The sequence below is a fragment of the Lepisosteus oculatus genome, chromosome 12, assembly GCF_040954835.1.
Source record: "Lepisosteus oculatus isolate fLepOcu1 chromosome 12, fLepOcu1.hap2, whole genome shotgun sequence".
Taxonomy (NCBI): Eukaryota; Metazoa; Chordata; class Actinopteri; order Semionotiformes; family Lepisosteidae; genus Lepisosteus; species Lepisosteus oculatus.
In genome coordinates, this window is record NC_090707.1 from 21761907 (window position 1) to 21776640 (window position 14734).

General features: G+C 36.2%; 1 protein-coding gene across 6 annotated transcripts in view; it reads right to left on the bottom strand.

Moving 5' to 3' along the window:
• hdac4 (histone deacetylase 4) overlaps window positions 1-14734 on the bottom strand; it is a 254039-nt gene that overhangs the window by 33713 nt on the left and 205592 nt on the right. For all 6 annotated transcript variants that reach the window (XM_015359242.2, XM_015359241.2, XM_015359240.2 and 3 more), the window contains 6 exons: window positions 13038-13224; window positions 11925-12058; window positions 9287-9389; window positions 8304-8350; window positions 4584-4691; window positions 210-265 (listed from right to left, as the gene is read on the bottom strand). In XM_015359242.2, the coding sequence (XP_015214728.1) occupies window positions 210-265; window positions 4584-4691; window positions 8304-8350; window positions 9287-9389; window positions 11925-12058; window positions 13038-13224 (635 nt within the window). The remainder of the gene's footprint in view (window positions 1-209; window positions 266-4583; window positions 4692-8303; window positions 8351-9286; window positions 9390-11924; window positions 12059-13037; window positions 13225-14734) is intronic.

Below are 14734 nucleotides of genomic sequence, written 5' to 3' on the forward strand. Positions count from 1 at the left end.
ATCCAAAAGCAATAGTGTTGTGTTTGCATTGATCTTCTTATTATTCTACTGGAGCATCTGTTACATCTAGCACCTAGCAATTTTGCTAGCATCTGACAATGCTAGTAAAACTGGCACAACATTGCAGGTAAGAAATCTCTATAGTGAAATGGATAGCAAGTACTTCATATTGAAGAAACCTTCAATATGTTCCAGGAAACTGAACTTACATTGGAGTGCTCTCCTCTGCATGGTGGCCAGGGGGTCGGACAACTGCAAAGCCATTCTGAAAACAAGCAGCAAGACTGATGTTAGATATCACTTGTGGTACAAGAACAAATGTTTCTCCATTGTGTTCTTGAGCTATGTCCTCATGTGGACAGCATCCTGTACATTAAGACTAAGACTAAATCTTTTTCAAGGCAGAAATCTTCTTCCTCTTCTTTCACAGAGCCCCATTTTTCCTGACTGTTTTGCTAGAGAATATCTTCAGTTTACCCTATTCATTTTAACACTATATTTATCAATGACATCTTAGTAGCGTGCAAGTGTTTTAGGTTTATGTTATGAAGTTGGCAATATTGGGGCCTTCTACAGTGGTCAGTAAGAATACTTATTGACAGAGCAAATGTTTTAACATTTTAATACTGTTGTAGCAGCTGCTATTTATTATTTTGTTTCAAGTTTTCTATAAAGAGGTTATTATTTTAGAGTAGGTAGAATTTTTTTTTAGATCTGATAACATTGTATGGCAGATTTAAAAACATTTGGCAGTTTTGTGGTTGAAAGGATTATTTTAAATCATACTGACAGGCAGATCGTTTTCCAGTCCCAAGATCGCACTTTGAAATGACACAGTTTTCTTTTCTTTTACAGTGTTTTACCTTGCACAGAAACTGCTTTCGGAAGCTAAAATTGCTGTGAGTGATAACTCTTTCAGATCCACCAGAAGCAGCAGACTCCAAATGTCTTCTAACTAAAAAAACTGCCAGCAACACAGTCAAACCCTCTCGGCATCAAAACCAGTATCCATGGTTGCATAGAAAGCCTATACTGTATATATGCATAAATAGTCAGATTTTATTTTGTAAAAATGAACCATGTTCATTTTTACAAAAGGCACCAGATTCTTAGGAGAGCGAAATTAAATGAAACAAACGTTTCCTTCTAATTTCCTTCTTACATGATTGTGCAAGGTGATAGATTTACTTGTGGTATGGCTGAATAATGATCTCAGAAGGTGGCGACAGTGGGAGGAAGAAAATGTGATATATTTTTATACATTGCAGTAAGGGAAGAAAAAAACAATCTCCACTATACCACATTATAAAGTCAGAACTATTTATATTTTATAACTGAGTATAGAAAAAACAGATATCTTGCTCAAGAGACAGAGGTATTTGATATTATGTATGTCATTGTATTTTTTTGAAAAGATTCACACATATATACAATAGGCTAAACCACTGACTCTTATATGTTTGCAGTAATATTTTAGAATGATTTTTTTAAAATCCTGTTCCTTATATTCAAAATCTATATATATATTCAGTTTTATAATATTATAAATTTATTTAAAACACTTCATTCTGTATTTTATGGTAGGCTATCTAAATATTTGTGCAATGGAAAGTTTATCGTTTAATAATTCAGTTTGCTTGCAGTTTGTTACAATTGTTAAATTGTTACATTCAATGTTGTAAGACGGCTGTATGAAAGCTGCTTCATCAAGTTAAACTGCACATTGTGATGGCTTAAGAAACCTACATATTTAGTGTTCACAGTGTCTAAGGTGAATGAAAATGTTATTACAATATTGTTACAATGTTCAATTGTAAGAAGACAAAAGTGAGAAACTATTTCATATTCATATAAAATAATGAAAGTTGGAAACCACAAAAACGACTGCAATTGGAAGGTATTCGAATTAAAGGGGAACTATGAAAAGAATGAAAAAAGTAAACAGATACACTGTATAAGACTTTCATCTCACAATAGATTTTGTGTGAGTGAATGTCCAAATATATTAAAATTTAGAAATGCTTTTCTTTTAACCTATGACTCGTGCCCAAATATACTGTATATAGTTTGCCTCGAAAGTGGGTAAAGATATGTAATACCTGTTCAAGAATTGTGGGGGAAAATGCCAGCAAAAATAAATGTCTCTCAAAACATAGCTTACGGGTCAACAAAGGTTTTTTAATGGTAAGCCAATGTGGCTAAGCTTGTTGCTAAATCATCATGTCCTTTTTCTGAAGACAGTTTAGAAAAATACTGCCAAATAAATATGGAAATAAGTCACCTTCTTTGCACAGAAAAAGATATATTTAAGAATGTCTGTCTTTCCATAATAAGGGTGGATGTCTGAAAACAATTAAGAGCTGGAGAAAATGTTTTGTTCACGTTTTTGCTGCTCTAGATGAAAACACAGAGGCGACTGATATATCTCAATATTTCATTTTAATTTGCAGACTAACAGAAACATTTTAAACACATCACTTGCTTGCTTACATGTCAGACTGACTGTCCCAGATTTTTAAGTGGTGAAAGAGGAAACGTTTGCAGTGGGATAAATTGGTAGGAGTAACATCCAAAAGTACACTTGTCATGGTTGGCAAGATGAACGGCTTCATTAAATATTTAAAGAAGCACCTCAGTGAACAAGCTGCAATGCTGAAGCAGTCTCACTGCACAATACATCAGGAGGCATGGCTAAATAGCTGAAGTTTAAAGAAATTCTGCATTGTTTGTAGCACTGTAAACTTTATTTTTATGTCATCTCTGAATCACCATGGGCTTTCTTAATTTCAGGTCAAGATCAGAACCATGCTTGGCCACATTGAAGTGAGCTTACTGTACACTGCAGAATGAACTTCCTTTGGGAGAAGTGAAGATGTACGTCAATCACAGAAGACAAGATTTGCTTTCGTATTGGGTTGCAAAACCAGTCAATCTCCAACATTTCAAATGACAGGCTCAGAGATTCTGTATACTGATGATGACAATTTCTGATATGAAGAAGTTGCCCTTGTTTGAGTTAGTCTCACAAAACACATTTGGATAAAATTTTCTTGTATCTTTGGGGTACCATACAGTACATTTCAATCGCTTTGACCTTCTGGATGATTGATGCCACACTTGAAACTAGGAAGTTACTGGGTCAGGTTGATAATCTTTTACTTTTATCTCTGGACATTTCTCTGACTTACCCAATAATTACATGGTTTCGACTTTTTTCCTGTGTGTTGACTCCCTGAATACCCATTGGTAATCTAGGACACTTACAGATGTTTTTTTTCTCATGCTATGTGAAGCTACCAGATGATGCATAGTTTTTTTAAACCTGCTTCTGTTACATTGTACCAAGGGCATATTTAAATTTGAAACATACTATATAATGTGCATATACACATTCAAACTTCTACTTGCATTAAACTATAAACCACAGTATATTGTTTCTTAAGCCTTGAAATATTTAATTAGCCTGAAATATACTGAATAATTCAGGTGGGGAGCTATGTCACCATGCGTAGGCTGCAAAGGAACAAGTAATAGGTTTATTCCACGCTGAAAAGAGAAGAAAGAAAACACAACGTTTCGGCTTGTGACCCCCGAAGAAGGCTCCATAGCCAAAACGCTGTGTTTTCTTTCTTCTCTTTTTAGCATGGAATAAACCTATTACTTGTTCATGTACTAAATAATGCTGTACTTAATAAAATCAAATGAGAGCAGTACCTGGTCGGGTACACTACATGCTGTGTTCAAATGACTGCACTGGATTTCTGTTGTATTGCCAAACACTTATAAAGAAAGAGGAAGGCAGGCATTTGCCTTTAGAAGTTATACAGTGGAGACATCCATATGAAGGTGCTAATTAGAACCTTGGAGACATTTCCTTTTTAAGAGCAATCTGGAGGTATAATGTAAATGGAAGTTAATGTTAACCAGTATTGGACCAAACTGTTTATAATTATTCACCTCATTTATATGTGCTGAAAGAATAATGCCAAGTGATTCTTGCTGACTTTTATATGGCAAATGTTTGAAACATGGCTATGATACTTCAAGTGCACTAAAGACAAATGAAGAGAAAACTGCCTTTATGCACTTTTCTCTTCATGTTCTTAGAAAGAAGAAAAGGCAGATGTCTTTTTCTTAAAAGTACAACATTGAAGTTCTTATATTTATAGCAATTAATGGCACTAATTAAATTGTTTGAACTTATTCTTAACAATCCAATCACATACAGTACCATTGGGGTATTTAGGTTGACATCTCCATTTCTGTTCTGTACATTGAAAATCTATTCTGCATAGACTGTATAATAATGCATTCTGACTGTATAATACTGTATAATCTATAATTATGGTAGCAACTGACAACTTCTCTAAGTACTCTCTAGTATTTTGAGAACATTTCAGGGGAACTTTCAACTTAATATAAAAAAAAATACTTTTATAATAATAGAAAGCCACAGTAATTTATGGACATTTGTGGTACATGCATACCTCCGTCTACAAATGCAGGGTTGTTTTAAGACTAACACGGAAAACGAAATGTCTAATGCAGCTATACAGAATACAGGTTTATATTTTTTACCTCACCTTCAACTCTCCAGAGGCAACTTTGAAGACGAGCTCGATGACAGAGCCTACAGCTAACCGGGCGGCACTGGAGGAGTGAACTTCATTCCAGATTGTGTCACTGTCCACCTGCGAACACACAACACGAAAAAAAATTGTGTACATTTGATGGAGCTTTCAAATCGATTATGGAATGTGTTCAATTATGGAATGTGTTACATTTTCACAAGAACAACAAGAAGCTACAATCATTTTAAGATGCATTGTATATTAAATTAAATATTATATTAAATTAAATTAAAGTATATTAAATATATACTACAGTGTTAAATAATCAAATACTGTTTTTTACTTGAAACTAAACTATCATTTGTGTTTACTTTTGTTATTCTAGAATCAGTCCATATAAATATCTAGAAATATTTTTAAATGCTCATTATAAGGAAATATAGTGGAGAGGAAAATTATTGTTGCCTTGTGGTCTGAAGTCCACTCTTTAAAATGCCATGCTCTTCAGCTTGTGTGACACTTTCAGATATCATTTATTCACAACCAGCTTTACGAAAGCTAAAATGTTTATACTTATATTTTAGTTTCATTAACCCTGTGGATGTTTTTTTCCCCAATTATATCAACAAGCGAACTACAAAAGAGTAAAAAAAGATCAGAGAACTGTTTGAGGAACAGATTCATATTTTATGCACTGTCAGCTTTGGTCTAAAATAGCGAATAACATTTACTTAACACACAGAGAGACTGTCAGCATAATTCTACTTATTGTACTGTGGGTTTGAGAGACCTGGCAAAACACAAAACAAGACTTCATTGCTGAGCAAGCAAAGAAGAACACAACGAGAATCAAGACAACGATTCTCTGTGACCCCTGTATTGACTCCAAACAGTCAATGACATGTACATTTTATATCACAGTTGGACTGAACAACTGACTTTGTCTTTACACATGCCACTTAGTCCTCTGCACTTCAATTTGTGGTGCCTGCATTGGCTACTAACCTAAACTGAGAAAAAAGGTCTCTTGACACATCTGTGTCTGCTGCACTGCTCACTCAATAAATGTTGAAAAGATGTGTCTGGCCTTAGAAGAACACACACTGGCATTCCGGGAATTTGTTCCCAATAGTGATGGAACGAACAAGCATTTATTCTGAACATGAAGAACAAACATTTGACACGGAAACCTGGCAAAAGATCAAATTCCAACTGGGAATTCACAAAGTGGTCAAGACATAGGGCAGCCATTCATCAGGTAGTCTTTAGTCACTGCTAATTATGCTTACACACGCTTGCCCTAAAGCAAGCAGTTAGTGGTGTTGCTTTCTTACCACAGATAGACCTACAATTTTTCAAAGACAGCCACTTAACACCAAGACTCCAATATTTTCGATTTAGCCAGGGTGCAATTTAGGGCAGTGTCTAGCAGCCATAGATTTTTTTTTTCCCCAAATCAGAAAAGAAATAATTAAGAAACCATTAACTTTATTATACTTTCATGAAATTGAAATTCTTGAAATTGACCCACTTGCTTGAAAGTTTTAATGCAGAATAATTTATTAAAAACAATGCAGACCTGCTATAATGCAGATCCCACTTATTTGTCTGCAAATTCATGTTTCCCCATTTTCAAAAAGTGCCTGCTTTTCAAAGATCACAAAGGGTGCTTTGGAAGTAAAGATTTATTTTATGGTTTTTACAGTATACATAGGTTTATAGTTATGTGTATTTTTTATTTTCTTTTTTCTAAATGGAATGAGTCAACTGTACTAGGGGGACATTAGCAGCTCTTTTGGAACCTGACAATAGGTTGGACACTTTATGAGCTTTACAGTCCTCGTATAATGCAAGTCATCTTTTATTGTTGAGAAATAACCTTAATTGAAGGACACAGCAAAATAAAGAAAAAAATAAGGCAAATATTTAAAAAATCTTGTTTTTAATTCTAGTAAACGTCCAGAGTCATGGTAAGCCTAAGCCATAGAGACTTCACTCCACTCGGCATACATTTTCTGTTACAATTTATGAATTTTGCTTTCAATGGCATGACTTGCTTGAAGGCAGTGTAAAACCTCCAGTCTTTTAAAGTCTGGCCAAGAATGACTTTGCCACGAATTACGAGGCTGCGGTGCATTTACGATACAAAACTACTTGGAGAGCGCAGAGAGAGAGAATGAGCGAGGGAGAAGGCAGAGCGTGTTGGAATGAATAAATGCCGTTTATCCTCATTCTGACAGGGTAATTTTCAAAGTGTAGCCTTTGTGCAAAGAGTCAGGAAGACAACAATTTTGTTCCATTTCCATAAAAGAAGCCAGAGCCTGCTGTTTCTCACCAGCATCGCTTTGGTGCTCTTCAGAGGCAATGTAAGTCTGTGTTATATCAGTTCAATGAAAAAGCCACAAACAAAAGTCATTTTTTTAAAGACTAATGAGGCATGTTTACTGCGGATAGAATAAAGCTACAGGGTGGCAGGTGGAGGTCTGTTATTCCTTGTCACAGAAACAAGATGATTGATTTCTAATGATTGTACTTGAACCAGGCGAATGTCATTTTGTCAGCAAATGTACACTTGTGGTCCAAAAATAATATAAGTACCATTACAATTTTTAGTTTTCCCAACTAAAAGAATGGAACATTGTACTTTATGTTTCATATGATTAGAAAATGCTGATCTTCCCTGACATCATTAAAAATATATCTGGACTGACATGATTTGTCTAATTCACTGAGTTACTGTGTGTTGGCCAGTTTTAATAAAGACTTAAAATTGTATAGAGTTTCTGGGGCTAGATCTAGTACAAGATCAAAGATCAAAACCTTTTCCAAAAGCCTTAAGCTTTGGAAAACATTTTCATAAATCAATAAATAATAATAAGCTCAAGATTTATAATATTAAAATATATATGAGTTGCTTAGTGGAAACCTTCACCCAAAGTAGCTTAAAGGGACCAGAGGGACTAAAGATGAAGCATGAATGAACACCTGCTGTGAACTCCGAACAAAAGGAATTTACGTCTCACTCAAATGATAGAATTTCAGTAGATAAGATTCAGTAATGTTCTTAAGGTAACATGCAATCAGTGAAAGAGACAGGGTCTGAACCAGAAACGTCCTCATAAAAGGTTTTTAAATTACACGTCAGACTGTCTTCCACCCTGTAGCAAATAACACCTATACATATATACCATGTATCCATCAGTTTTCATTTTCTTACAATCTACAGTAAGATCTGACTTTAATTTCAGGCACATATGGCTGTCTTGGATCTTGACAGGTGTCTTGAATGTAAACCTGCAACTACTATTCTTGAAAGCTTGTCTGAAAGCTAACTACATAAAATTCAACTGCAAGACGACTTCTTTGAATTTAATATCTAAAGACTGATTCACTGCATTATCAGCCAGTTGTAGTCTACTCATAATAATTTGTGTAATATCATACTAATAATGCATGTAATATTCTGATTGCCTACTAAACTATTGTATGGAAAAGATGTGGCACACATCCAGTAAGTATTACTCCCCAACACAACTCCCCAAGACAGAAGTTCCCTCATGTTCCAGCCCCCTTTAAATACACAAACCCCCACTCCCCTTTGCACACAGTTGTTTGTAAAACACATCTGGTCACAATTACCCGCTCAGTGGAAAGCAAAGCAACAATTTTTGTTACCACTGGAATGGGGAGAACAAACAGAACATTATTTACACTTTAAAAGAAAAGACTTACTCCGATACCACCGCAGGGCAGCCTCACAAACATGGGTGTCACAGAACCTGTGGAGTTGGGAGAAGAGGGACAGAAAGTGTTAGGTTACTGGACAGGAAAGAATGAGGACAGGAGTCTTCAGAAATACTGTAGGAACAAACACTAGAAGACTTTTAGTCTTTCTAATTACCATTTCAACTAAAAATGTGACAAGAGACAAATTTACTATGACAAAGTAAAATCAGACAATCTAACTGGTCTCTAATTTTTTCATACATGAACAGATTTTTTTATGTTTCAGCCTCTTAAGGTATTTAAATGTAAATGCATTGTTTCAACATAATCTGTCAAGCCTCTTACTTGATTTTGCTCTGTGCTTTGCTTTTTGTCATCTTTTATTAACCAACAATTTTTCAGAGAGAAGCATTTCAAGCAGCTATCAATTTCAGATCTCATTAGTAATGTGAATGATGATAAAGTGAATTTGTCATTATATGAGGAATGGTGTAATCACTGCTAAAGAGAACTTAGAATGAAATAATGGAAAATTAGGTCTTTACTGGCACTAGAAAGGTGATAATCATGAAAGGCAGCTTGGGGGAAGATTCAATCACTGCTACAACTGATGAAAGTAAAATGAATCACAACAGTATTTAGTAAAATGAGACGTCTTTCAGAAATCTAGAAACACATCTCTATGTTCCTTTAGTTTTTTAGTAAATAATGTCTGTAGTACATGGTGATACATGGGATGATTTGATGATGTAAACTGCATGGATTAAAGTAAACTCAGATGATTCCTTTAATAGTGTTACTGAATGAGGAAACTCTAGAGATAAATCCCTATAGTTGCATACAGTACATAGCAGTTTGGATATCTGCTTTGGCCTTCACTTCTTCTCAGCCTGAGTTCCTATTTCTTGTTTCAGAGACCTGGCTGATTGCAGGCAGGTCAGATTGAAGCATATGAGGAGAGTCTTGCACTGCAATTAGTGAGTTCTTACTGTCCAATTTCTGCCTGAGTGGGTTTGTTCCATAGAGCAGGACGTGGGCTTCTGAGTGGACTGTCTGCAGCTCTTCCAGAGTGGCTTTCCTTCCACGGATACACTGCGTAACCCAAGACAAGAAAGCAGTCAGCGAGTTGACACTTTGCCATTTGTATTCATTTGTAAATTGGATTTCACCAGCTGTTGCCACTGGGTTAATGGTTATTTCCTGAACCACTTGTCTCACAGCCTTGACTTGCACCCTCTTCTTGAGAGAGTTGCCACTATACCATTTATCCATCTATTTTTCTAACTGTTTCTTCCAATTCAAGGTATTGGGGGAGCCAGAGCCTATCCCTGCAAGCAACACAAGGCAGGGTACGCCCTGGAAGGGACACCAGTCCGCCGCAGGGCAGACAGACATGAGCACAGACGTGGAAATACTCACAAACGAGCCAATTTTCCCAGAAGCTAAATAACCTACCAGCATATTTTTGGACTGTGAGAAGAAACAGGATCCCCTGGAGGAAACCTGCTTGAACATGGGGAGCACATACTAACTCAGATAGTACCCCAGGTCAAGGACTGAACCCAGGGCACAAGCCCTGCAAGGTAGCAATGCTGACCACGACACCACCACCACTATACTGTACTTTAGAATGGAATAAACCTATTATGTACATATAGCCTTAAATGTCTTAATAATAGAAGCTCCAGTGGAAAGTGTAGGTTAATGTCTATTCTTTTATAGTCATCACCCAAACTATGGAGGTCAACCATTATTTGCATGTAATTGTTGGAGAGCTCTCTGACCTTAAACACGATAAAGCATGCTACTACAAAATGTCTTCAGTGTGCTACATTTTATACCCTAGGGAAACAGGAAAGCTTTAGAGACCTTTATATAATAACGGAGGCTTCCATTGCACGTTCTAAGAGCAGAATGTTATTGTAGAATTTTTTGTTGGATTAAATTTAAAGGAATACTTAGAAGTGCGAACAAATGTGAACCTTGTATTTTCTGGAATTCAATTATTAATGGCAAACATGACTTGGCCTTGGAGAATTTTATTACAATCACAGCATAACATTTTTAGAGACGTTTTAAGAAGAACACACCCAATCTGTAAATCAGTTTATGTTTTTTCCGCCTATTTCATTTGGGGTATGAATAAATCTGGGGGGAGATTTAAATATATAAATACATGTTGCAGGTTCTAAGTAATCTGCAAAAAAAAACACCGCTCTTTCATTCTAACACTGGTGAAGCCCTCAGCCCAAAGTCACTGACTGGGAAAATTCTTTAAATTTTTGCAAGAGGTGTTGCATTACAAGTTTGCACCACAAATCAAAATGTTACCCAAAGGAAACTGGACTCTTTCCATAAAAAGTTATTTTTCCTCTTTTGTCATTTTATGCAGTGGCATGTTTCCAACATAAACTAGCCTTTTACTAACAATAGAGGTGTTCTGGTCACAAAGGATAGATGTGAACATGGCTAAAGTCTGTTATGGTAAGAAGAAAGGTTACACCTGCAAAATGCAGCACTAAATCTCAAATTTAATAGCAGGAGAAGTAAACCTGTCAGAAAGTGAGCATGTTACCAGAAAATATACGATGACAGCTAGTTAAAATAAAGATTCTGTTTTAAGCAGCCCCTGTGCAACAGATTAAGAGTAATGCCTGCCTTTAATTGAGCCATGTTTGAGAGGTTTCTCTTGTAGAATAATAAACAGATCCATCATGACTGAACTTCGTCTTGACATTGAAACTCATTGGAGTGGATATAGTGCAAAGTATAAAACACTGCAGTTATAAAATGAGCTAATTTCTTTAGGAGAATCTAGAAAAGAATATGCTAGACTTGTAGTCTATAAATCAATGCTAGAAAACTGTATTCTGTTAATATTTTTCAGTTTGTTATAATAAACAACTTAACTGCACTAAGTTAAATAATTTAAAATTATTAAGATACCTTTCTCTACCTGACACTGGACACAACCTAAAATTCAATTTCAGAAACTATTCCCTTAATTTAGAAAAATGCCGAACATCAGAAGTGAAGTTCAGCCACACTTCCTAAGTTGTCTAGTCTAAAGCATATTATACTTCTTTTCCAAAATCAATTTCTAAATTGGCAAATTTCATTCTTCTACAAGAAGTCCATTTTTCAATAGTCAACCCGTAACTGTCCCACGAATATCCTAGAAAAAACATTTAGTTTCAGACATTTAATCAATATGTGGACTATAAGACTATTGAGTGGTTTAATGCTGCCCTCTGCTGTTGAAACAAACTACTGTAGTTAAATGGAAGTTATAAGAACTTGGACAGATATGGACAGATATCACTTTGAATACGAAAAGAGTTTTTGAATACACAAAGACTGCTTAATTATACAGTATATATACAATCTGAACTACCTTCAAAAGTGTTTTTAATTTTTTCTTCACTCACTTAAAAAAGAAATTGCCATCTTCATATGGCAATTAATTTCATTGATGTGTTCAGTTCAAACTTAATGAAGCCATGTCTTCTTTTACATGATTTGCATGTTCAATTACCGGAGCTGTTGCGTGTGGTCAGTAGGTTTATGAAAGCACAGGAGATGAGGCATGGCTACCCAGAAGGGCTGTAAAAGGCTCTGTGGTTTTACCTCACACTTCCCGCGCAGGCCGGTCTCCTGCAGACGGGACCAGATGCTCTGGATGCGGCCGGCGTGCTCCGGGTGTGTGTTGGTATTGCCACACATGCACTGGTGCTTCTGCATCAGGCTGTCATACACCAGGCCTGCGGGACATGCGCAGAGAGTCACATCAACTGACCTCCAAGCATGGAAGGACACCTGAAACCTTTTAATCAGAATGTGCCTTTCATGGCAATCGCCAAACAACGATAAATATATATTAGTCACTGCCAGTTTTCATGACAAAATGCTAAATGTAATAGCAGAAACAAATCAAATATCTGCCAATTTTTCTAATTCCTAGTCTGAGGAAACTATGAGCTATCGCAGCCGGAAGCGTATCTCTGTACGTCTAGTTCAACTCTCCTACAAGTTTTTCTTTTGAGCTTTCATCAGTATGCGCAGCATGCTGAGTGAGTGCAAGATACAGAAGTGCATTCAAGGACAATTGATTAGCCCTCCGAGTGAGAACACATCAATCACAGTTAAAAAGGGCTAACTTGGAATGCAATTTCATGGCTATAAAAAAGCCAAGAGGAGCTTTAAGCAGCTTGATTCTCCAACTTTAAAGCTGTCTTTAGTCACATGACAAAGAAATGGCATGATAATGCACATTAGGCTACCTGCAAAAAAGATTCTATACAAGTTGCAATTGCAGCAAAACTGCAAAAATTAACCGCATCATTGCAAATGAAACACATACTGGAAATTACTGCAGACAATTCATATATGATATGTGTATCATGATAATAGCGTAAATTATTTAGGATGTTTCATAAGGGGTTTTTGAACTCTTACTGTACATAAGAAATTTATCAAATAATCAAAATTGTAACACATTTTACAATTATGCATTTTTGTGGCATCTCGTACGTGATTTTAATTTTAATATTTCTCACTACTTCCGAATTCTATTACATTGGTGTTATATTATTTCAAAATCTTCTTGTGCATTTCCCAAGGTGAAAGATATTTTAGGTTATCTTGCCAAGGTTAAAGGCAGGCGCGTGCGTGCGCACACGCACGCACGCACGCACGCACGCACGCTCGCACACACAGATCAACACGGTCTTGCACTCTGACCAGTGGTGAAGCGTGGTTTGGTGGGGGGTTCCTGGACGGTGATAGGGAAGGTGGCAGAAGCGGGGGATGATTGTGCTCTGGACAGGGGGCGATGGCCTCCGAAGTTCACAGACAGCCCGGCAGCTTCCAGTGAGGCCTGGTAGTTCCTCAGCTGGTGGATCCTCTGCTGCTCTAGTAAGAGGGCTTGCTGCTCAAAACAAGACAAAAATTTACAAGGACACACGGTCAACAACATTATACAAATAACACTTAAAAAACTAGCGTTAATGTATATCTACTGTATATCCTATGTTGACATGAGTTTTTCTCATCTTAAGCATGTATGTTTCTTATTTGTTATGGGTGTATGTTGTGTTAAATGTATTATATGTAACGACTTTTCCCTGCCTGCAAAGCAAATTATCATCTGGGACGATAAAGGAATTAAGTGAGAAATGCTTGTTACACTTGATAGCTAACAACTTTGTACAATATTAGTCTCAGTGACAGCGACATGTACCTTTAAATAGTACTGAAATGAAAAACTACAAAAAATACAGTATTAGATTTACATTCTTATGAAAATATGTAGGCCTTGAAACAGAATAATGTAGACCCAATGGATAAAAGATAATTATGTGTAGTGGTGAAATTAAGGTACACCTTGAGACTCAAAGGGAAATAAAAAGCATTATAAATAAAAGATGAATTTGTTTCAAACGTTATGGTTTTGAATTTCAGCTCAAGGCTATGGATTAGTTTCAATTACTACAATATACAGTACACAACCTCATACTGTATATACAGTATGTTATTTTCAATTTATATTAGAAGACATCACTTTTGCACATTGAAATCAAACTGAATCCTGGAAACCTATTTTTTACCATTTCCATTGTACTGTATTTAAAGCTCTAAAATGACCATATTCTACCCTTTTGTATTAAGTGCATATGCTCTTAAACTTAAAAAGGTTAACATATTTTACCTGTAAAGTAATAAACATGTACACACATACAGTACATCTATACAGAGACATTTCTAAATTACTACTGGGTATGTGCAGTACTATAACACCTTACAAATGCATGAATGAATGAGAGAGTAAATGTGTGAAGTGTCATGTTACCTTCCGCAAAGTGCAACATGTCCCCCTAGTCCATATTAAAGTCTCCCAGGGTGCTATTTCAGAGGTTGAGTCTTTTTTTCCCAGTTTGGGAATAAACAGCAAACAGTGACTCCCTGAGAGAGTTTATTTAACATGGACACAATTTAACGAGGCAAAGCAATTCTGAAAAACATGTTTCGAGAACCCAACACAGGGCAGGTACCAGGAAAACTACCTCTGTTAACAAAACCACTGGGGACTTCATTTAACACCAAATGATGCGGTGCAGTTTCAAGAGTTATAATTGCTTAAAACAGCCAAAGGGGGCTTTGAAAGCATTGTTGAGCTTTGCTCTCTCTGAGAGAGCGAGGAGTGGGAGGGTGTTGAAGGGGTCAGAAAATAATAATGAAGAAAAAAAAGAGCTCAAGAAGCCTATATATCTTACACTTCAACTTGGCTAGATGTTCTAAAAAGTGCGTAAAACTGCTGTGGCCTAAAGCTCTGTCTCTGTCAAACTGTATTCAGATTTGAAACTCATCTGGGTATATAAGTTTTATGCTGCCCCCTGGTGAACACAGAACATATTAAATTTATGTGTGGTATGTGTGGG